Source organism: Protopterus annectens, chromosome 2.part2 (genome assembly GCF_019279795.1).
Source record: "Protopterus annectens isolate FY-2018-M chromosome 2.part2, PAN1.0, whole genome shotgun sequence".
NCBI classification, from domain to species: Eukaryota; Metazoa; Chordata; order Ceratodontiformes; family Protopteridae; genus Protopterus; species Protopterus annectens.
In genome coordinates, this window is record NC_056730.1 from 1,140,451,271 (window position 1) to 1,140,475,874 (window position 24,604).

The 24,604-nt window shown below is 38.2% G+C and overlaps 1 protein-coding gene across 1 annotated transcript in view; it reads left to right on the plus strand.

Moving 5' to 3' along the window:
* The first annotated feature begins 12,542 nt into the window (after nt 1-12,542).
* LOC122796056 (TBC1 domain family member 17-like) overlaps nt 12,543-24,604 on the plus strand; it is a 180,770-nt gene continuing 168,708 nt past the window's right edge. The window contains exon 1 of the mRNA XM_044064520.1: nt 12,543-12,677. Coding sequence (XP_043920455.1) covers nt 12,551-12,677 — 127 coding nt within the window. The 5' untranslated portion in view covers nt 12,543-12,550. The remainder of the gene's footprint in view (nt 12,678-24,604) is intronic.

The window sequence follows — 24,604 nt, forward strand, 5'->3', positions numbered from 1 at the left end:
CACACCCGAAGTATTACAACTAAATCTGCCTGGAACTCTAATGTTATAGTCATGATGTTCTAGTGCTACACAAGGACCTTCGTTTATATACCTACAGGTCTTACAACTATAACACTTTTATGTACCATATGCTTTTTGGGTAGAGGTGGAAGTGACTTAGTATCATCACATTCAAGCAACTGCTTAAGGCTGCCATGTTTTTTATTTACAAAATTAGAAATACCATTTAACACTTTATCCAGGTCCTCATTTCCCATTATAACTTCCCACTTGTTACAAATGATGTTTTTTTATAGTAAGATTATCCACACTCATATCAAGACAATATCTAGGTGCAGTATCCAAGCTTGTTTTCACAGAAATAATTTCCTTTTTATTCTTTTTTGTAAAACCATTAAAAAGTATAGGGGAGAATTATTTTTATCTTTTGGTACGTATTTCAGCTGCTAAACTTTCCAGTAAATCAGCTGAGTAATCTCTTTCAAGAAATAAATTGGTAATAAAATTGATTTCAGTTTCAAAATCACTACCACGACTCACCATTCATGAGGCGCTAATAAATTGAACACGTGGAATATTTTTCTTAATATGTATGGGATGACTACTTTTGTAATGCACACAACTATTAGAAAAAGTATGTTTATGATGCATTTGACTAATAAAATTGTGCATATTGCTATTCCAGCTTAAATCAACATACAAAAAACAGACCCTTTTCCCATGGTCACCTAATGCAAATTTAAAAAAAAAATTGTTCAAAACATTTATAAATTCATTTAAATTAAAGCCATCATTTTTAACTACAAAAAAACTAACTGTTGACAAACTAACAATAAAAAATAATATTACCTTAATGTGGAAACTTAGTTAAAATCTTCATCTCCCACTAACTTAAAACTAGGTTGGAGAAAGCGGGAGCTACTGTAGCACCCATCTTTATACCTTTTAACTGTTTATAATATTTTTTGTTAAACATAAAGAAGCTGTTTTCTAACAATATTTCTAAAAGAATCATATACTCTGATCATCTGTGTTCATGTACTTGCTAAAAAAATCTCCTGACATACTCCCTGACATACTCCACTCCTTCTGATTGAGGGATACTAGTGAACAATGATACAACATCTACTGTAAACATAAAATAAACTTTTTCCTGATATAAATTTTCCGAGTGGAATAATCTAATTTTGTTTAAAAAAATCCCACGAATCGCAAATACATAATGTTAATTGCTGAATCAGAGGGTTAAAAATGTAGTCCAAATATAAAGAAATACCCTCCGTACTACTACCAGACGAAGAGACTATAAGTCTGAAAGGGAGGTGTGTAATATCTTTGTGCAATTTTGGAATACCAAATAGTATACCAACTCTGGGATTTTCAACATATAAAAAATTATACAAATCAACCTGAATGTCATTATTCATGAGAAGTTCATACAAACCATTACATATGAAAGCATTGCTTCTCAAAATATCCTGCCAAAAAACTTCTAAATACTCATCTTTGTTATTTAACATGCTTTCTATAACAGAATTGTACTTATGGACGTCCATTACAACCACCCCACCCACCGTATCAGCTTTCATAAATCTCAAATTCTTATTAGCTTTTAGTTCAGTAAGCGCTTTTCTTTCATCATTTTGCAAATTATAAAAATAATAATTACTTTTGCTTTTTAAACATGCTCTAATATCATTCCAAGCTAAACTATTTTCTCTGCATTGGCATTTACATCCAGCTGGCTACTCCCTTTTTTAATTTTTCCAAATCTTTTGGGTTTCTAACACCATGATAGGAACAGACCCCATCCCTAAGTTAAAGTATGATTAAAGTTCATAAAATTAGTATTGTTTTTATCTTTGATGTTAGCCAGAAGTGCTCTTCGCAGCATCCACAATGTGCCCAGAACTGATTTCTTATGCAATTCACATGGAATTACATGTATTGGTAACATATCCAAGTATGATTGTAAATTATTTTTTATAAGACCGGTTGCTCCTATAACTATTGGAACTGTCAGGGTATCCTTCTTCCACATTGCCCTCACTTCTCCCTGCAAATCCTGGTATTTTATGACTTTGTGTCTCTCTGTACGTAAGATACTGTAGTCACTGGGTATAGCAATTCCAGTGACAAATGCTACTTTTGTCTTCTTTTCGTGGACTACTATATCTGGTTTTCCCACATCTGTTTTTTTAACTGTTGGTAAGGAGTGATGACATGTGATATAAACTTCATAATTTTCTATAATGCTTTGTGGCTCATGTTTCCAATGTTTTTCAGCTACTTCAGTATAATAATGTTTGCACAATCCTCAAAGCAACAGTCTTGCCACATTATTTTGCCTTTTAGTATACAGCCCTTCTGCCATTAGTATATCACAACCATCAACAAGATGTGCAACTGTTTCCAATTCTGTTTTACAAAACCTACATTTGTCTGTTTCTCCCACATGTTCAATGGACTTTGTAAACCAATGTGTATGTATTTCACTATCCTGGGCAGCCAATATTAACCTTCTATCATTTGTTTTAAATTCACCTTTCGTTAACCATTCCTGCATTTGATTCTGATCAACATGAGGTTTTCCAAGAGTTTTCTGAACTTGCAACTATATTTATGCATTTCCATATTTTTTGCCTTCTCATCTGATCCTTCACCATATATTCTTTCTTTTGTTTTTTGGCACATTCAGTTGCTGCCTGATTTTTATCTACTTCTGGTTTGATTTCCATTCCTGCTTGACACCAATATACTTCTGCTAAACTAAGCAGAGAAGACATCTTAGACTTATTCTCCTCATGTTTTAAAACTTTCACTACATTTGGGTCTTGTGAGGTCAGCAGATACATATGCAGATCTATACATGTAATCAATTTCAAGGAAGACCATACCTCCTTCAGAATGGGGAATATACAGTTTTGGTATACACTGATTTTTATAAATCAATTGATAAACATGAAGCATCCTTTTTGTTTTCCTCTCCAGCAGATCCAAAACCTTTTGGGGCCAGTCAGTCACTCCAAAAACTAGAAGTTAGGACAGGAAGAGCAAACTGGATTATAGACTGGGCTTTGTTCCTAGATGTTAGTGCTGTTTTCGGTATTAATTTTAGTCTTCTCAAATATTCCTAAGTTTTATTTACATTTGTTTATGTTTTATTGTTGATCCTTCATCAGTTCACAAATATATATACTCCCTTTTGCTCAAGTTCTTTTATACAACATTCCTGTCCAAGGCTGATGTTTTCTTGGTGCTGCAGCTTTCCTGCGTTAAAGGTTGCTTCTGCACATTTATCAAGAACAAATTACATTCTTATAACATCTAAAAACGTTTTGACCACTTGCAGTTGTGCTTTCAGTTCCTCATCTGATGAACTATACAGTTTTAAATCATCTACAAAACGAAAATGAGAAGCATTTATACTTTGTTGATTTCTGGGAGCCAAACTGTAGCCATGACCTAATCTGTTAAGTAGAAAGATTAGTGGGGTAAGGGCAAGACAAAAGAGCAGCGGTGGCAAAGAGTCACCCTGGAATATTCTCCTTTGAATTTTTATTCCTGGAATAATAATTTGTCTTTTATCATGGCTTAGCTGCAAAGTGGTTTACCACTGTTTCATGGTTACTGTAATGTAACTGATCACTGTAGGGTGTATCTTATACATTTTAAGCACTCTTTTATCTTTAAGGTGAGATACTGTCAAAAGCTTTTTTATAGTCTATCCATGCCATACTTAGATTCTTCCCCTTTTTACAGTTCTCCATTATAACTTTAACAACAAATTATCTTTTGTTCCATATGACTTTCTTTTGTTGCCCTTTTGTTCTATTACCATGATTGAGTTTTCTTTTAAATGACTATAAACTGTCAGCATCAATTCCAGTGTATAGCTAATATGTTATCGGGAGGCAAGTTATTGGTGTATAGTTTTTAGAATAGCTTGCTGGTTCACTCTTGAGTAGGAGTATTGTTTTTTGTGTTGTTAACCAGGTTGGTGTCTGTGGCGTATAAATAGTTCCTACTACAGCTAAATCTTTATATAAAGATGTTAATTCTTTTAGCCAGTCATTAGGTACTACATCTGGGCCTGGGGTTTTCCAGTTAGGAGCTTTTCTTAACTTTGTTTCAATCTCTCTCTGGCTGTTGCTTCATCCCATTTCATATCCTGTACATTTTAACTTCTTATTCTTACTTTCTTTTACTTATTCTGTGCATTAAGCATATTTATGCTCCACAGGATCTTCAAAGATATTTCCCCAAAATGCATTTATTTCTTCTTTTTTTTTTTTTTGGTAGTGTTCCAATTTCTTTTGCCTTGTCTCCCAGTTCTCTATAAAACTTTTTAGGATCATCAATAAATTGCTTATTTTGTACTTTTCCTTTATATGTATCTGCATATTGTCTAAGTTTTACTGACTGTGCTGATATTTTTAGTTTATTATTTACAATAATGCATGACAGATCCTGATCTGTTCTGATATTGCACATTGCTTTTATCACATCTATCCTTCTGAATGTTTTTCATAGGTTCATAAGTTCATAGGTAGGTACTAGGCTATCGGCCCTAGGGCCTATACAAGCCTAGCCAAAAAGGTACCCTGGCTTTCGCCACTCAAGAAAATTATTTTCCTGTGCCCCTGTTGATCAGAGCCACAGAGGTGATACTACACAGTTTATTGATGATTTGAATAAATATGGAGAGAATGCTGGTACAGTGGATATACTGATGGTGACCATGGATGTACAAAGTTTATTTACTTCCATACCGAATGAGTATGGCATGGAAGCCATAAGAGCACTTTTAAGTATGCATAGTATGTTTGACAGGAATGAGGTTATTTTGATATGTACTTTGCTTGAGCTGATTCTTTCGAATAATGTATTGATGTATGAAGAACAAATTTATTTGCAGCGATGGGGTGTCGCTATGGGCACCCCTTGCGCTAATTCCTATGCAAACTTGGTGGTACACTTTTGGGAGACACAGTGTTTGTTTACTAGTGATTTTTGTACCCACATAAAATTTTATAGAAGTTTCGTGGATGATATTTTTATGCTGTGGGATGGGGGGATACCCCTCCTTAATGAATTTATTACGTATTTGCAAAATACAACAGATTTTTTTAAGTTTGTAGCTACGTATTCATTTGAAACCCTGGATTTTTTGGATGTGAAATTGTATAAGGATAACCTGGGGAAAATAGCTACAGGCTTGTTCCGTAAGGAATGCTGGCATAATAGTTTGTTGGATCATAGCAGCATGCATCCTAAGCACATTTTCCCCTAACATTATGAAGGGTCAGTTGAATAGGGTGAAGAGGCTTTGTGGAGATAGATCTGTTCTGCAACAGGAAGTAAATACTTTGGAACAGTTATTTTTAGATAGAGGCTACAGAGGGTCTGATTTTTCTAGGTTAAGGGATTAGATTATCAGTGAGAGGGTGAGTTCCCATAACAGTGATATTTTACTACATAGAGGTACCACACGATGTGAAGGAAAATGTGGAACTCGTTTGGTAACTAGATATAATACAGATAATAAGAGGGTACATGAAATTATTAATAGAAACTGGCATTTTCTTATGGGGGATAGGGATACTATGAAATTGGTTGGAGAACAGCCTAAGTTTATATATAAGAACAACCGGAATATGAAACATATATAATGTGGTAATAGAACTTGCACTTTAACTCAAGAGGGAGAACTTGGTACTTTCCCCTGTAAGAAGTGTAAGATGTGTAGTAGTTAGACATGAGTTCAAAAGTTTAAGCATCCAACTCTATGTTATGAATTTGAACTGAGATTTCATGCCTCCTGCAATACTGCTAACCTCATTTACCTGGCTACATGTGATGGGTGCAGCTGTTTTTATGTTGGCAAAACCACGAGACGTCTTAGGGATAGAGTGTACCACCATTTATATGATATTAAGCATAGCAATTTATGCAATGCTTTAGTCAAGCACATAGTAGAATTTTCACTTTATAAATTTAGTTTTAGAGTTTTACAAACTGTTGCATTGAATAAGAGAGGTGGTGATAATAATAATTTTATTGAACGCATGGAACTGAAATGGATTTTTAAGCTACAAGCACACATCTATCCTGGTTTGAACAGTAGCATTTGTATTAAACCAGAGTTGGATGCACGGCGCCTTAAGTAAATGGTTTTAGCTTTTTATATGGAAGGTAATTAATGTCAGTTGTTCTGTTATTTAATTGTTTAATTATTTAATTGATACTTGGACTGTGATTTTGCTGCTATAAAATGTTTTGTATTGGGGTATTGTTTTAAGGATCTGAAAAAGCGTAGAGTGTCTACGTGAAAGTGCTTGTCTTATGCAATAAATTGGATTTTTTATCACACTGGAAGCTGTGGTGGTTTTGTTAAGTCTTTGTTCATTTACAATTTGTCTTTTTCAACAAGACCTTTGGGTGGTTGTGGTGTTATTTTTTGCATTTATTATTTACAATAGTGCATGACAGATCCTGATCTGTTCTGATATTGCGCATTGCTTTTATCACATCTATCTTTCTGAGTGTTTTTCATAGGTTCATAAGTTCATAGGTAGGTACTAGGCTATCAGCCCTATATACAAGCCTAGCCAAAAAGGTACCCTGGCTTTCGCCACCCAAGAAAATTATTTTCCTGTGCCCCTGTTGAGCAGAGCCACAGAGGTGATCCCAGGAGTGAATTTCCTATTTCCCATCCAATCATCAAGATTTTTCTTGAAGAGTGCTAATGAGGAGCTTTGGTTGATATAGATAGGTAGTTTGTTTCAGAGTATGGGAAGTCTCTGGGACAGGAATCTGTCCCTCCAGCATATTCTGTTTATTGTGGTGACAAGGTTTAGGTCCCTAGAGCATGTAACTCAGAGGGATTGGGATTTCTTTAAGTGGAGCATGTCCAACAGCTCTGGGTTTGACATAGCTTTGTATATAAGGCAGAGATTGCCTCTGAGTAGGCGATATGCAACAGAGTAAAGCTGGAGTTTTTTGGGATGGTCTGCATAGGGCATCTGTTTGAGGCCGGTAATCCTCTTTGTGAGGTATTTCTGTGGCCTTTCCAGTTGTTGTAGATCTCTTGTGAGGTACATACCAAAAGAAGTGTTATACTCTATAATGGGTCTAATGAGTGATGAGTAGAGGGGAACAATGACCTCTTTTTTCCTGGATGAGAAACCTTTTGTGATGACATGTGCCATGTAGAAGAATTTCCTGAATACTGTGCCAATGTGATTATCAAATGAGAGGCTACTGTCCACCTGTGTCCCAAGGTCTCTTATCACACTTTCAGTGTTAAGTAGACTACCACCTATGTGGTAGCTCATGGGTACAGAGTTTTTACCAAAGAGGATGACAATGCACTTTTTGGCATTGAGCTTGAGGCCATGACTTTGACACCAGGAATTTGTCTCCGTGAGGCCCTTTTGTAGGATGTCCACCATCGTTAGAAGTTTTGATTATGGCTCTGAGTTTGCAGTCATCTGCGAACTTCATTATCCAAAGACCTTTTGTGCTAGCCTGTATTTTAGAAAAGTAGATACCAAACAGGAGAGGACCCAGGAATAAACCCTGTGGTACTCCACTTGTCACTCGTCTGAAGTTGGATTTGGAGTCTGCTACTTTCACAGTGTGGGTTCTGTCAGTGAGCTAGTTGGCAGCCCATCTTGTGACATAGGGATTTATACCTAGTTTAGTGAGTGTATCTATAATTCCAGAGTTGGGGATGGTGTCAAAAGCCTTGGCAAGATCTAGATAGGCTGTGTGAACCACCTTACCCTCGTCTACAGCTTTGGTGACTGCTTCAAAGAAGTCAATCAGGTTTAGGAGACATGATCTGCCTTTTACAAACCTGAATTGCGTGGGGTCCAGAGTTTAGATATTACCAATGTCTTTGTTTATAAGTTCCATGATGATACGTTCCATGGCCTTGCAGACCAGGCTCATTAGGCTAATGGGGCGGTAGTTCCCGGGGTCCATGGTGGCTCCCCATTTGTGGAGTGGGATAACCATTGCTGTGCGCCATTCAGTGGGCACAAAGCCTGAGGTGAGGCTATGACTGAACATGGTGCTTAGGTGCAGTGCCAGTTCATTCTGTAGTTCATGTAGAATGCAGCCTTGGATGTTGTCAGGTCCCATGGATGCTGTGTTCTTGGCTTTGGAGAGTGTGGCTTTTACCTGTGCAGCCATGATTACAGGAACTTTGCATTCTTCCGGTATAGAGATGGGCCCTTTAGGAGGTGGGGGGGGGGGGGGGTAAAGTTAGCAGTGAACCTATCTGCTAGGATGTTGGCAATATCAGTTGGTTCTGTATATTTAGTGTCATTGTGCTATATCTCAGAGCAGATCTGAGTGTTGCCATTGAGATTCTTGACATGGCTATAGAATGCTTTGTGGTTGTCTTTTGAATCAGTGGCGATTTTGTTTTCATAACTAACTTTGGAGGATTTTATGAGGGATCTCAGCTTCTTACTGAGGCTGACCAGGGAGTTCTTCCAGTTATGGGATTTTACTCTTTTTTTTGCAACAGTTTCTTTCTTCTGTTGTAGAGTTTGTTTATGGCAGGGAACCACCAGATTGGCTTCCTTTTTTTGCATCTTGGTTCTGTTAGGGATAGAGCGATCCACGCACTCGTGTAAGTGCTTGTAAAGTGCATTTGTGTAGGATTCAGCAGTCGTACCTCTATTGTCCATCTGCATGGGTGTCATGAAGTTTGCCACTTCTGTCTTAAGAAGCATGAAGTTGGCTTTGGAGAAATCTTTTACGGTGATTTCCCTAATGGGGGTTGGGGGTGGGATGTGGATGTCTAAGCTGATTAGCTTGTGGTCAGATCTGACAAATGAAGAATTGACCTCTGGGTTGGAACACCAGTCGCCCATGTTGGTAATGACCAGGTCTAGGATATTGCTGCCCCTGGTGGGGGGGGGGGGTGTGGATAAGTTGATATAAGGTGTTGGAATTTATGAATTCCAGAAAACGTTGAGCAAAAGAGTAGGCACATGAGTAGTTTTCCCACTTAATGTTGGGGTAGTTGAAATCACCCATTATTAGGGTGTTGAGTTGTACCCTAATATTTTCCAGTGTATCAAGAAATGAGGAGTGGGAATCCTGGGGCATGGTGGGGGGATCTGTTGCAAGTTACAATTTGGATTGCGGTCTTGCCCAGAGTTAGTTGCACTTGGATAATTTCAGATTCATTATGCTGAGCAACAAGCCTGGAGGTGTGGATATCCTTAATGAATATGGACACACCTCCACCTTTAGTGTTTCGGTCCAGGTTAGGTGGCCGAATGGTGTGGTATGAATTATAGCCTGGCCTTGAACCAGGTCTCTGTCACTGCACAGATGTTAATGTTCTCCATTTTAAGGAGTACCTCGAGTAAATACATTTTGAGGTTTAGACTTCTAGCACTGAATAGCATTACCCTCAGATTTTGCTTGCTTGCACCTGTTACGGTGGTGAATTTGTCATTTTAACCTTGCCTAAAAAAGGCAATATAAGGGGTGGCAAGAGCCTTAGCCAGTATCCGGAATCCCAAGGGCGACATGTGCAGGCCATCTCTGACAAAGCATCGTGGTCTGTTGATCATGTCATTTCAGGCAGACAGATACTGGATCCCCTTAGAATGACACCAGAAGCTTAGCCAATTGTTGAAGTCAATCATTTTGTCCTTGTACTGTGGTATCATTCTGGGTGATGGCAGGATGCTACTCAGGGCTAGGGTCATACCTGCATGGGCTGTTACCTCTTCTATACTCTTCTAACAGTGACATGTCTTGTCTTAATTGTTTTATAGTTTCCTCTATTCAATATTTCCATGATGGCATTTGATTTCTCCCCTTCCTGTCCCTTACCGCCCAGTATTTTTGTGGTAAGACTTTATCTGTTATTAGTTTAGCTGCACAGTAATATATCCTATGTACTTCTATTATATTGCATTAATTTCTATGAAAAGTCCTAATTACTGTGTTCATTTGTTTTATCAGACTTCTAACTTTTTGGGTTTTATTGACTTTCTGTAGTCAATTTCTTTCATTGATCTTAATATGTCTGTCCATTTCTATTAAACCAAGCAACTCTTCTCGTAGATCATTCTATTCTAAACTGAAGGCACATTCTTCGATCTCCATTTCCTGCAGGCATTCTACAGAAAGTTCAAGAGCATCTTTCTGTGCCACAATCCCTTCAGTTTCATCCTGTGTCATCCATTGCTCTTTCATATGGGAACTCACTGGCCTATCACTCCACTACATTGATTGCATCAGAGTTGCCACAGTTTCCTGTTCCTTCCCTTGCTGTGCAACTCCAACTGAACTTTTGTACTGGTTTCCAAAGTATCTTCATATGACAACTGATCAGATCTTTCCCTCTCCACTGGTTTCTCCTTAATTTGGGGATCCATTGCTTTATCCTACTGTGATGTTGTTATCAGAGTTTAATTTTCTATACTAAATCATTCACTTCACAGGTAATCTATAACAACCTCTCCATTACTAATCCTCTCGTCTAATTTTCCTTTTTTTTTTGCATTGTAAACTTTTCCATGTCCAGATGCCTTGGCCTATATTTCACTTCAAATATCTTTGGTGCTGCTCTTTTTATATTGATTAGTTTTGCTTTCTCCTTTGTATAAATACTACACCATATTCAATCTCTTTTTCTTTCCCATGTCTATATTTCCTCTTCAGGTGTCTCCTGCTCCTCCCGTTTCTCCTTACTTGGGGAACTCATTGTTCCATCATGCTGTGATATAACCTATGTTAGACTTTCTACACTAAATCCTTCACTTTGCAGGTATACCATAACTTCAGCTTCTATTTTGTTAACTTCTACTTTATTAATCTTCTGTTGTATGTTCCCTCATTGTGAACTTATTTTTTGTATTGTGAAATTTTACATATCTGGATGCTTTTGCCTGTACTTCTCTTTGAATATCTTTGGGGCTGAGTTCAATTCCAGCAATACTACTCATCTTTGCTTGCTGATTTATGACATCTCCATTCAGACCCAATCATCTCTCCATTTGGACCCGATCATCTCCCATTCAGACCCCATCATCTCTCCATTCAGACCCCTTCATCTCTCCATTCGTACCTTGTCATCTCTCCATTCAGACCACCTGCTACTCTGTGCAGTTATTTCCATAATCCCAGAGATTTGCTCTTTGTTCTTCCCAAACATAGCATCAGATGAACACCTTGTCTCACTATCCCTCCTCTCCCAGTAATCTTCCCCAGTACAAATGGAATCCGCTAACAGAATCTCATTTCTTCTCTTATTGGTTATCATGCTATCTTCCTGTGGGGTTCTACTCTGCAAAATGCCAGCATTTCTTTAGTGTCATTTTTTTAAGGACAATACAAGAATTAGGGCAACACAGTTGCAGAGTGTTTAGCTTGACTGCCTCTCAGACCCTGATTCTCCAAATTGGTCTAATGTCTTCTCTAACCAAGATGTTACCTCTTCCATTGTCCATCCAGCCTTTTGTTGGCCAGTGTGATTCCACTTGCCATCATACCTCTCAACCTATTAGCACAAAAAATCTGGACAAAGACAAAAATAATGGGGAAACAAAGACCCTAAATTGGGACAGATTTTAAGTATTGCCCTAACTTACAAAGATACTAGAGTAAAAGGACTCATGTTACCATGCATTTTCTGAAGGATATGAAGTCTGAAACTCAAATGCTTGTCATTATTGTGAATTCAATCCTCACTGATTTCTTACAAAAATCTAGAAAATCAGAAATTTCACGAGGAACAAAAAATAAGAGGCAAAAATCAGGACAATTGAGAGTATGCTTCACATCCAGAATTAGTTTTTCTACCTTTAATCCAGTGAGTGCCAGAATAAGTTGAAGCAACCTCATAACCATGAAATGGATTAAGAGGGTAATTGGATAATTAAGTAATGAATGAAATGAGTGAAATATAAGGATTGCAGATAGAAACTTCTTTATTGATGCCTCTCAGGTTTAACTTACAGAAATTTGTAAAATCCTTTTTCATTGTTTTATATTCCCAGTTAGATTTGTATTACAAATCCATGGACCCAGATTTAATTGGTACTACTGACACTTTGAAACAGTAGAAAATCCAACAGCTGTCTTTATAGGCCATAGTTTGTGCCATAAAAATGTTACTCAAAAGCTAAAAATGTAATTAAAACAAAAAATAAATGTGTTTACCAATTGTCTATGGAAGCCATTGAAAAGGCTCGTCTGTGTTTCCATGTTCATTACTGCTCCAAAAATAATGAAAAACTAACCTCCATCTCTTGATACCAGTATATGGTATGCCATGCTGTTAGGGCACATTCTTTGTGTAAATATACTAATATGGCTTTGGATGTCCCTAGGAAGTGTAACGCTTGTTATAGTTAGATATAGTTTATAAGGAATGACTTGTGAAACTGTTCTGGTACGACTAGGAATATCTATAGGAGTATAAGCATAATGAATTAACAGACTTAAAAATAAAAATAACATACAATATTAAATATTTCTGTCTTTTCTTTTAGATGTGGGCTATACTCAGGGGATGAATGATATCGTAAGTCGATTTCTAGAGGTACTGGATTCAGAAGAGAATGCTTATTGGTCATTTTGTGCCTTTATGAGTAAGGTTTCTTTAACTTTCAGTGAAGAAGGACTTCGACAGAAAATTGGTAAGATATGCAAGCAAAGACTGTTAATGCCATAAGTTACTCATTTTTCTTTGTTATACAGCAGTTCATAAAGACAAATTCAGACTATACTGTAGTCTGCACATGTAAATTATAGATGTAGAGATCATATTAAAATAAGAAATGGTCTGTCTGTCATACCAGTCTCAGTATTATTTAAAGGATTAATGATCTGGTTTGTTTACTGTTGTTAATAACATCATATGTGATAGGATAATGAGCTAGACAGTTTTGGAATATACAGTGATGATCATTGTAATTTAAAAGCAATTCATGTTGGCCTGGACTTCAGAGAAGTAGATAACAAACAGGAGAGGACCCAGGACTGAACCCTGTGGGACTCCACTGATGTCATGACTGGTCTGCAGTCTGACTTGAGTCAGCTACTTTCACACTGTGGGTTCTATCTCTGAGCCATTTTGCAACCCACCTAGTGATATAGGGGTTGATGCCTAGCTTAGTGAGTTTTTCTAGGATTCCTGTGTGGGGAATGATATCAAAGGCCTTGGCCAGATCAAGATAGGCTGTATGAACCACCTTTGTTGAGGCTGATAAGGGAGTTTTTCCAGTCTTGGGACTTCACCTTATTCCACATCAGTTTCCTCCTTCTGTAGCAGAGTTTGTTTATGGCAGGGGACCACCAGATTGGCTTCCTTTTTTGCAGGAGAGTGTTTTGGTTCTATTGGGTATGGGGAGGTCCACACATTTGTGTATGCGTTCATACAGTGCATTGGTGTATGATTAGGCAGTCATGCAACTATTCTCCATTTGCATGAGTGCTGTGAAGTTAGCCACCTCTGTTTTTAGGAGCACAAAGTTAGCTTTGGAGAAGTTTTTCATGGTGGTTACCTTTGGGGAGGGGGGTGGATGTGGATTTCCAAGGTGATTAGTTTCTGGTCGGATCTAACCAGGAGGAGTTGACTAATGGTGTAGAGCAATGGTTGCCCATGTTAGTAACGACCAGGTCAAGGATGTTGCTACCTCTAGTGGGGGTAAGAATGAGCTGGTCCAGGGCATTGGAATTAATGAATTCCAGGAAATGTTGGGTAAGTGTATTGGTACATGAGTAGTTTTGAAAACACACCAGGGGCCAGCAAAGATAGTTCCAAATCGCTTTATTAGGGATACAATAACCAATGAAAAATGTGGTACCTTCCAGATAATGCATATAAGTGAGAACTTATGTTGTAACAGAGGCGCTGAAAAGCAGCATGTTGCTAAGTTTATCCTGTACATCATAAACAAATGGTGACCTGTAAAAAATGCTCATAAGCAATAGCTACATAATAAAGATAATGAATAACCCTTGTTTGACTCATCATTACCAATCCTAAACATGACCTGAACAAACACAGCCATCTATCACAATTGTGATAGATACGTAATATATAGTACAATAAATAAAGGACTGTATTAGACTGTGCAATGATGATACCTTGTATTGCATGTCAAAAAATGTACTATCCAGTATTTTGTTATGTCTGTTTCCCTGAATCTTATCAATAATCATGAACATGAATTTGGCTGATTTGTGTTTAGGAATGTGGAGTGTGAGTCTTGGGAGATGGTTGGGGACATATAGCAGGCTATGACCTGAATCACTGTCTTACCCAATGTTAGCTGCACCTGAAGCATCTCTGATGCATTATGTTGGGCTACCAGTCTGGAGGTGTGCACATCCTTTATGAATATGGAAACACCACCGCCTTTGGAGCTTCTGTCCAAGTTCTGGGGCCGAAAGGTGTGGAATGATTTATAGCCTGGTAGTGCAGGGGTGCTTTCTGCTGTCTTGGACCAGGTCTCTGTTACAGCACAAATGTTGATGTTCTCCATTTTAAGGAGTGCTTCAAGAGAGTGCATTTTGAGATTTAGACTTGTAGCATTGAGCAGCATGACCCTCAGCTTGCAATTGTTTATAGCTGTTATGGTGGTAATTTGGTCTTTGGAACACCACCTAAAAAAGGCACTATAGGGGTGGCAAGAGCCTTGACCAGTATCTTGAAGCCCAGGGTGACAGATGCAGGCCATATCTGTCAAATCATCGATGTGTGTCAATCATGTCATCCCAGGCAAACAGATACTGGATCCCCTTAGAATTACACCAGAAACTTAGTCAATTGTTGAAATAAATAATTTTCTGCTTGTATTGTGGTATCATTCTGGGTGATGGTAGGATGCTGCTCAGGGCTAGGGTCATACCCGCCTGGGCTACATAATCCAAGAGCTCCTCCATGTCTCTTTTCATGTAGTCCAGGGAGGTATGTCTCAGGTCATTTACACCCACATGTACAATGACAGAGTCATATTTGTACCTGTTGTTGAGGGACCTGAGTGCATGTGTTATGTGGACATCCAGCTGACTGTTACTTTCTCCTTATTAGTGGGACATCAATGTGCCTCACTATCGAGTCACCTATGACTAGTGTGTTGGGCATGCTGTTTTGCTTTAGGGGCTTTGGTTGAGTGGAACACTGTTTAGGAGAGTTATGTGCCTAGTGATTAGTCTTGTGTTGTGGTGGTCAAGTGCGTTTCTGCCATGGAGGTCTCTGCTATTTGGGTAGATTTTTATTGAGAGCCTCCACGAAGGTGGGTGTGTGGTTTGTGTTTTTATGTGAAGGCAGTGCTGGTGTGTGTTCTGGAGGACTATGTGTTCCATGTGGTGTGGTGCAAGTGTTGACCTTCTCCTCTTGACCAGCTATTCCGGTCTTGGCTGGAGTGGAGAGCGCGTGGCTTCCAATTTGGATATATAAATGCATCTCACGCAAGTCTAAGTGTTGTGAGGTAAGAGGAGAGGGTTGTTGGTGTACATGAGGCACTTGCTACATTGCCTCAGGATGCCTAAGTTTACCAGATTAATAGGACAAAGCACATGGAACTGACCTTTAGACATGCCTGGAGGGGTGGGCATTAATAATAAGTACTGGAGCTGTTTCCTTGTAGAATGTTTAGTGCTGGTAGCACTTTTATGTGTTACAATAATTGCTACAAGAAGTCTGGTAAAGTGCTAGACTAATAATCTAGCAAAGGTGCAGGAGAGGAGAGAACTAGCAGATCGAAGGGAAAAATTGAAGAGCAGACTTTGGCACCACTCAGAAGCTTACAAACAGTCCTGGATACAGCAAGTCTGTATCTGGACTAGACTAGTTACAGGAAAGGTGGGAAGCAAGCAGAAATGCGGGCTTTTAAACCAGAAAGTTGAAAGAGATGGAAAAGCTGCTCAAATGGCCAATAAACTACAATTTCTGGGCCAGAAACCACTCCTGTGTTATAGCCCTAAGCCAGTTTGCTATCCATCTAGCCAAGTATGAGTCAGTTAGCGTGTTTATTATGTTTGCATGTGGTATGATGTCAAATGCCTTGACGAGGTCTAGATACATTATATGGACTGCTTGCCACTGTCCATAGCTTGGGTCATTCTTTCAAAGACGTTTACCAGTTTCATCAGACAAGATCTACCTCTGACGGGGGGTCAAGTCTGATAAGATTTTTTTTTTTATATTATAGTATTTTTTTATATTATAGTATATTAGGTCAGTTATGACACATTCCATGGTTTTGCTTATACAACTCATTAGACTGATGGGTCTGTAATTTACAAGTCAGTGATGCAGCCACCCTTGTGAAGTAACATCAAAGCTGCTGTGTACCACAACTGTGACCTGTGACACAAAGCTCGTTTCCAGGCTCAGGCTGAAGAGATTAATGAATGGATCTCCCAGCACTTGCTTAGTGCCATTTATTAGGTCATGGGGTATGTTATCAGTCCTTATTTTCCAGACGTAACTGAAGAAGGACTTGCAGTTGTCTTTGGCTTCTGTTTCTAGACTGAATTCATGGGATATCTTTGCTTTCTATGGCCTTTTTTTTAGATTCTTAACTAACTGTTTGTTGTCATCCATCACATGAGAGCCTTATGTTTTACTGTATAGGTTAAGCAGTTTCAATTTATATTTATTTATAGTTTATTTATGCTAGTGGGCCACCTTGTTGGTTTGCTTTTAAACTTCCCCAATTGTTTGTATCTAGTTGGGGCTGCTACCTTAATAAACTTCTCCAGGTATGAGTAGAATTTGTTTGCATACTTCTTAGCTATACCAGCATTGGGGGGTAATACAGTTATATCGGATTTAGAGACCTCATCATAGTATTGTAAGAGATGCGTACATTTTACGTCATTGGATTCTGTGATATTTTCATATGTTGATTTTGAGATTTTGATATAAAAGTTTACTTGCTTGTGGTCAGACTTGGCCAGAGAGGCAATTGTGATATTACTGGAATAGGGCATGCAGATGTTAGATTTGTAAGGACTAGGTCAAGTATATTCTGTCATCTTGTAGATTCCTTAACTGTCTGGTCCAGTGAATTCTTGTTTAGATTATGTTTATTTATTTATTTAATGACCTTTTTTACAAGAAAACTTCAACTGGGCAAGAACCCATTTTCAGTGGTGGCCCAGGGAGAAAAACACCAGAGAATACAAATTAAAACAGTAGATCAATAACACTCACAATAAAGTATACAACGGTAAGAGAATAATATATTGATCAAATAAATGCATAGAAAATGTACAAGATAAATTTATTTCAGATAAGTATGAAAGAAAAAGAAAAAAGATATACTGGATAAATGCAAAATAGCTTAAAAAAGAAAAAGGAAAAACAAAATCAGTATTATTGGTGAAAGAAGGTAAATGGCTCCCTTTGCAGAGTCACACAAGAGAGGAAATCTTGAGTTGAGTGTGTTGAGCGGTAATATAAAGTAGCAGATAGTTGTAGGCCAATAAGGATACTGAAATATCAGTTTGAAACATATTAAATAAGGAAGTTAACAGAAAGAATATGAGGACATATTGAAAAAAGTGAAACTTTGGTATTAGATTGGTGTAGTACAGGAAAAGAGCCAAGAGGTGGAATCTCTGTCTAATGAAATTTTTTTTTCCTGTATATATAGTATAATAGTGAAATGTTTTATTATTGATATTAGATATCTAAAAGTCTCATAGGATTTCTGCATTTATGTGTTCATCAGTTATTCAGAAATGTTTATTTATCTTATATTGGGCAGGGGGTTTTCCCACGGGAAACTTTATTTTGAATCTATTTAGTTTGATTTGAATGTCATTACTTCTGCTTATACTGGATTTCTCTTTCCTCTAGAGGTAAGGTAATCTCATCATGTCTCCAGGGAGTTTTAGTCCAAGTAAAATGGGTGAAGACGTGGGAATGCAGGCTCTCTGAGGTCTCTGGGTCTCTGTGACCACACACACACACACACACACACACACACACACACACACACACACGCACGCACGCACACACACACGCACACACACACACACACACACACACACACACACACACACACACACAGATGTCCTTCAAATGTAAGAGGGCCTTAATGTCTGGCAGTGTGTTGCTTAGCCTTCTAGTATTAAGTAGAGCCACCTTGATGTGGTTCAGTTGTTGATTTGGTATGGAAGTTAGGTCAGGAGGTTCATTAGCTGGACCCTGCCTAACAATAGGCACAATGAGGCAAACAGAAGTTTTTGCCAGCCCACAGAAGCCTTGGAATGAGAGGTGCAAACTGTCCTTGGCGTAGCAACATCCCTTCTCATGCTGACACCAGATATTCAGCCAATTGTTAAAGACAATCATCATTTCTTTTTACTTGGGCATCTTTCTTGATGATGGAAGAATGCCACTCAATTCCAAGGTCTCCCCTGTATTTGTAAAATTCATGAAGACCTCTGTCAAGTCTCTCTTCATATCCCTCAGGGTTCTGGATGCCAGGTAATTTACTCTAGTATGGACCACCACCATGTCATAATTAGATTTGTCTGGTTTAATGGTCCTCATGGCCCTTGAGACATCTGTAATCTTGGCTCCTGACAGACAACTCGCTGTCACCTAGCTCTTGTCCAGTAACATGAGTGCTGAATCACTGTGTCTTATTATGGATTCACCGATCACCAGTACATTTCTATTTGTGTTTATAAGTTGCTTTGTTGAACTGGATTTGGGATATCCTGTTTCCTGGTGATTTCCTGCTTTATTTACACCAATTGGAGTAGCTGTGCTTGATTTATGCTGGGTCATGCTCTGAATAGACCATTAAGGTATGGGTAAGGTTATTTTGACTGCCACAGCATGGGATCATTTAGTATGGGTAATATGGGCATGTGTGGGTTGTGGTGGAATTGAGTGTGGCTCACAGGATGTGTTTGGTTAAGAGAATGATGTCTCCAGTTTGGCCAAGTACTTGTAACTGTCAAAAGTCGATAGTGCCGAGCTAAGTAAGAGATCATTGTCTGTGAGTACGAGCTAATTGCTACATTGTCTGAGTATGTCGAGTGTTATGAGGCTGGCCACAGGGGGAAGACTAACTGGATAAACTTAGTGGACTGAAGATCATAGGGTGATAAGGTAATGGATTAGTAAAAACTTTGATATGCTCGCAGGATTTGACAGGTCTGGTTTAGAGGGATTGCTTGACAAATAGTGCAATAAGTGCTGGGACCTAAGGAAGTATTGAGATGTAATAAAAATTAGAAGAATTTAAGTGGAGCCAGATGGTACTGTTAAGAACTAGTTAGTAACTTTTGTTGTCAAAGCAGTAACATTAACTTTCTATGGCATGTTTTTAAGAGTTAAGAAAGTTATGTAGACTGACAGAGGTGTGCACATCTGGGGGTATTTCATTCCAGTTTAACTCCGCTTGTTTAAGAAAAGATTTCTCTGCTAAGGCAAGTATATAGGATTGGCAGGTTAGTAAACTGGATTCAGAGTTTTTTTGGGTATACATAGTGTTCCTATAGTGGACTGGGGGCAGTAATGGTAATTTAAGAGTTAAGCATGTTAAGATACAGAGAAGGAAGGAAGCTGTTTCCTCCATTGGGAGCAAGTTACATTTCTTAATTGTCACACAGTGGTTCTGAGAATTTTGTTTTCAGCTTTTCATAGTATGCTTAGACTGTGTGAAGATTATAGTGTAGTCAGAGATGGGAAGTGAATATTGAAGTAAATGTAAAAGGACATTGATAGCAATCACCCACTTTGCATCCCTAGTAATATTGTGAGCTATCTGATATGCAACCCTAATCTGGGAAAGGATTTTTTTAGATTGTCAGTCATTATGAAATTTGAATGATAATGTTTGGTCAGGAATTAGTCCAAGGTATCTTTATTATGTGATAAAATAAACCAAACTGAAGATATTGGTGAGTAAAGGTCGATAAAATCCAAAAAAAAACATACATTATTAAAAACAAATTCTCAGCCACCACGACTGTATTAAAAACTATTTATTCAACCAAAGACATGGGTGCCAGAACCATAGAGCATGGGGGGAGGGGAGTCCCCCACTTTTGCAGATCATCCATACCTCTGTCCCTTTTATTTTCCGCACCTCCCAACTGCCGCAATGACATCAGCGCACATATTTCCAGCTATTTTTTGCGAGCAGGGTATTCAGAAGCTGCTGCAGTCCTGCAGAAACAGAAGGGTTTAGAAGCCTGTAATGGAGCAGATATACTGCGTCTGGACTGTAGGAGAGGAACGACAGGAGTTAATTCCAGAGCGGGGGAATGGAAAATGCTACCGGAGGAGCTATATATATATATATATATATATATATATATATATATATATATATATATATATATGTGTGTGTGTGTGTGTGTGTGTGTGTGTGACAATGCCCCCAGCAGGATACATCTGGTGGCTAAAGGTGCTCAGGCTCAAACCCTGTACCTTGGGTACAGATAAAAAGATCCTAAAGTCCCTAACCACCATCACTTGTGAATTTATGCCTTATATTTTTGTTCTGTTCTTTCTGGTTTGCAGGAGTGGTAAAACAAACCTTTTATTCTAGCAATTTTCTAAGGTTATAAAATCAGTATTTGAAATGTGTCCCTATTTTGGGGCTGTATTCCCCCATTACTGGCTTTGTTCTGTATTTTTGTGCTAAGAGGTTGAGAGCTATGGTGACAAGTGAGAAGTGAGAACTGAATTCACTAAATGATATGATAGCCATTTAAGTTTGTCTTCCTGTTTTTCAAGAAACTGCTGGTTTAGCTTAGTGGTATGTTGCTCTGACTGTAGTGCACAGTGTTCTGGATCCAAGACTTGGCAGTGAAATGCAGGGTGGTAACAACATTTTATGCAAGCAACTTTCCAAAATTATACACGCAATGTTTAAAATGTGTCCTTGTTTTTTGGCCTTTTGCCCCACCCCCTCCCAATTGAAAATAAGTTCAAGAAGCTGTGCAACATGCCTATGGTTTACAGTCTACTGTGCTTCTGTATTTATATATTGTGTGTAGAAGTAGACTGTTATCATGAAAATGTTCTGAATAGGGCAGTTTTGTCATTATTGGTGCATGCATTTTGCTTCATTGCCTACTGGAAAAATGTTCAAACAATAAATTTAAAATGCAGTTGTGTGTGGAAGTAGACTGTTATCATGGAAATGTTCTGAATAGGGCAGTTTTGTCATTACTGTTGCATGCATTTTGCTTCATTTCCTACTGGAAAAATGTTCAAACAATAAATTTAAAATGCAGTTGTGTGTGGAAGTAGACCTTTATGATGGAAGTGTTCTGTATAGGGCAGTTTTGTCATCATCGGTTAATGCATTTTTGTTTCATTGCCTACTGGAAAAATGTTTAACAATAAATATAAAATGAGCTCTAACTTAAGTCTAACAAGTGTGCTGTATTATACAAGGAATGTAATTTAATAAATCAGGAAGGTGAATCAAGGAATGCATACATGTATGCATGGCCCTAAAATGTGTTTGAAAACAGCCCAGAGGAAAGTGTGAAAGGCTCAAAATCATGGGCAAATTTTAAGCTTTACTCTTGTTACCAAAGCAATGGATGAAGGTAAAACAGTTCACACCACATTACCTTGACCTTGCCAAGCCTTTTGACACAATCCCGTACTCAGGTGTAATACAAAAGATGAATAATGTAGGAGCAAACACTTACATCACCAGCTGCATTGCCAACTTGGCTCACAGGATGCAGGAGATCAAAACAGGGGAAGAGACCAGTCACCAGTGGAGTCCCCCAGGGTTCGGTGCTGAGACTTTTTCTGCTTGGCATATACACCTCAAAAGTAAAAGGAAATGCCAAAGAGCTTTGGCCAGCTAATTTTGAGATGACTGCAAGCTAGGAGAAGTTATTGAATCCCCAAATGACTTAACCATCATGCAGGAAGGTTTGTCCCAAATAATAACTGGTGTCAAAATCATGACAATGCCCTCTGGGAACTGATCCGATTGTTTGGCATTTGGGAACTTGTGTGTACAGTGACCTAACTTTTGACCAACATATGCCCAGAGTAATAATAAAGCCTTTCTATATCACACAGCTTTTAAACAAATTGATTGTGACTAGATCTAGAGATGTTGCTGTTCCCCTTTACAAAGCTCTCATTATGTCAATCATTTTGTATAATGCCCACTTTGGCATGTATCTGTCCAGCCCCATGCAACAATTGGAATACCTTCAGAGATACCTTATTAAAAGGATACAACTCCTAAACAATAGGTCTTGCGTGGACCACCTCAAATATTTATTACTATACTCAGTATCCTACAGAGTGCTTAGAGGTGACATGTATGGCATACAAGGTATCCTCCGACATAATACAGATGGACCTACTGAACATCAGCAAGTCAAACAGCATCAAAAATACTCAGTCCAGGTATCTAAACTGAATGTTGTGGAGAGATGTATATATATCACAGAGGCTACCACTGTTCTAGTACAGACTATCCATAAAAATAAAGCAAAGCTCATCTATCCATATTCAAATGCAACTTGGATCTAAGGATGGGTAATAGAAAATGTACTCCAGGATTTCCCCTAATGCCACTAATGCTACATCCGTTCCATGTCCCCCTCAAATTATCTATGGTATGATCACAGTTGTCCTCACTAGAGCTAATATCCAATTAAAGCCATGGGGATAGCTAGGACCAATCAGAAAATGTTAATTCAAGCACCAAAAGGGAATTGGCAAAGCTTGAAATATCCTCCAAGTGAACCTATGTTGTGGTAGCAAAGAGTTATAAAAAAATTACCCTTTTTAGTTCACTAAGTGCCCCTGTCACCCCCCCCCCCCAGTCTTTAACAGCTTCCGGCGCCTATGACCAAAGAACACAAAGTAAGCACTTTCACGGCTTGAGCTGCTTCTTCAGATCAAAAGCAAACTACATTACTAACAAATAGTTTAAAAAACACTGAGAAACACAAACAGACAAATGGGATCAATAAAGCAAATCATGTGATCTGAGCACAGGTTTAAAGAACATATTCTCATTCAGCCCTGTGCTCTTATCAGCTTGTAAAGTTAAGATCCACCTTAATTCACTCTGCCCTGTTTAATTACTGATGTCACTTCATCTTTCATTCATAGAAATTGATTCTAAAAAAAGGAGTTGAAAGTTATGGAGAGGCGGTTCGAGTCGTGAAAGTGCTTACCTTTTGCTCTTTGGTTGAATAAATAGTTTTTAATACAGCTGTGGTGGTCATGAATTAATTTTTAATGCCTTTATTATGTGACCATTGGCAAAGGCTGGTGATCTAGCATTAGTATAGTAACTGATGTAAAGGAAGAAAGTCTCCAAAGACCATGATCATAGACTTCTTAGAGTTAAAGAATAGGTTGTTGTGGTGAAGACAGTTAAAGAGACATATGAAATCATTTTATAGTAAGGGGTTTCTTTGTAAGTATTAGCAGATGTGAAGATGACTATATCATCAACATAAAATATGCAATTAAGTGTGGGGATATCCCACAAGAGATCATTGATAAACAGACAGAATAAGAGGAGACCTAGTATTGAGCCTTGTGGTACAGCAGAGTTAGTAAAGGAGGGTAGTGGTTGCAGGTTGGTGGTTGATATGATAAAGATTCCGTAGAGAAGATCATTTTTGCACCATCCACAGACTTTGTCAGAGAATTTGCGTTTTAAGATTTGTCATCAAGATATTATGCTCAAAGCATTCAAAGACTCCTCCATGATCAATAAATATTGCACCTGTCATTTTCTCCTCTTCCATGTTAGCGTAAATCTCATTACTAAGAGAAAGGATGGCAATATTGGTATTATATTTTGGTCTGAACCCATGTTGCATGACTGAAAGGATGACATTTTGAGTAATTAAGTGCATGATTTTGTCATGTATAAGCGTCTCTAGTATTCTGAACAGAGGATTCAAGCTGGGAATGGGGCAGTGCTCTTCAGTTGATCTTGGGTTGGGTACCCTGAGGAAAGTTACTATAGTGACACACTTAAGTAAATATGGAATGTTTTGGTTGTAAGATGAAAAAGAGAGGTTATACATCTGTGTTAGTGGGCAGCTAAGAATTGTTAACCAGCTTTGAGAAGGAGACATTGAATAGTGTAGATAGTACTAACTTTGTTTTCATGAATGCCATTGAGCATGCACGGATAACCTAGATAGGAAATAGTAGTTCTGTTGGAGATTAACACTGGGCTGTGATTGATAAACATTTTATACAGTAGCCTCTGTACTGTACTGTATAACTGTATAGTGGGTAAGTGTTTTCAGTATTTGCTAGAATTGCATACTTTGCTATTTGCCAGAAAACTGATATGCCAATATTTGAGGGGGGGGGGGTGGCCTAATGCTGCTGTTTGTCTAGACCTAAAATAATCAGCCTTGGCTTTGTTTTTGTTTTTCCTGAGGTTTTTATAGTGATTTGTGTTGACTGTTTTTACTGGGTTCTTTTTTTCCATTCACCCAAGCTTGGTTCCATAGGTTTCAAGAGCTGGGCAGTTTAAGGTATTAGTTAAAATACGTTGTGTGCTTCAAGCCTTCTAGTTTTTGATAGGTATAGTTTATTTTGAATGGGATTTAGGATGTTCAGGAACAG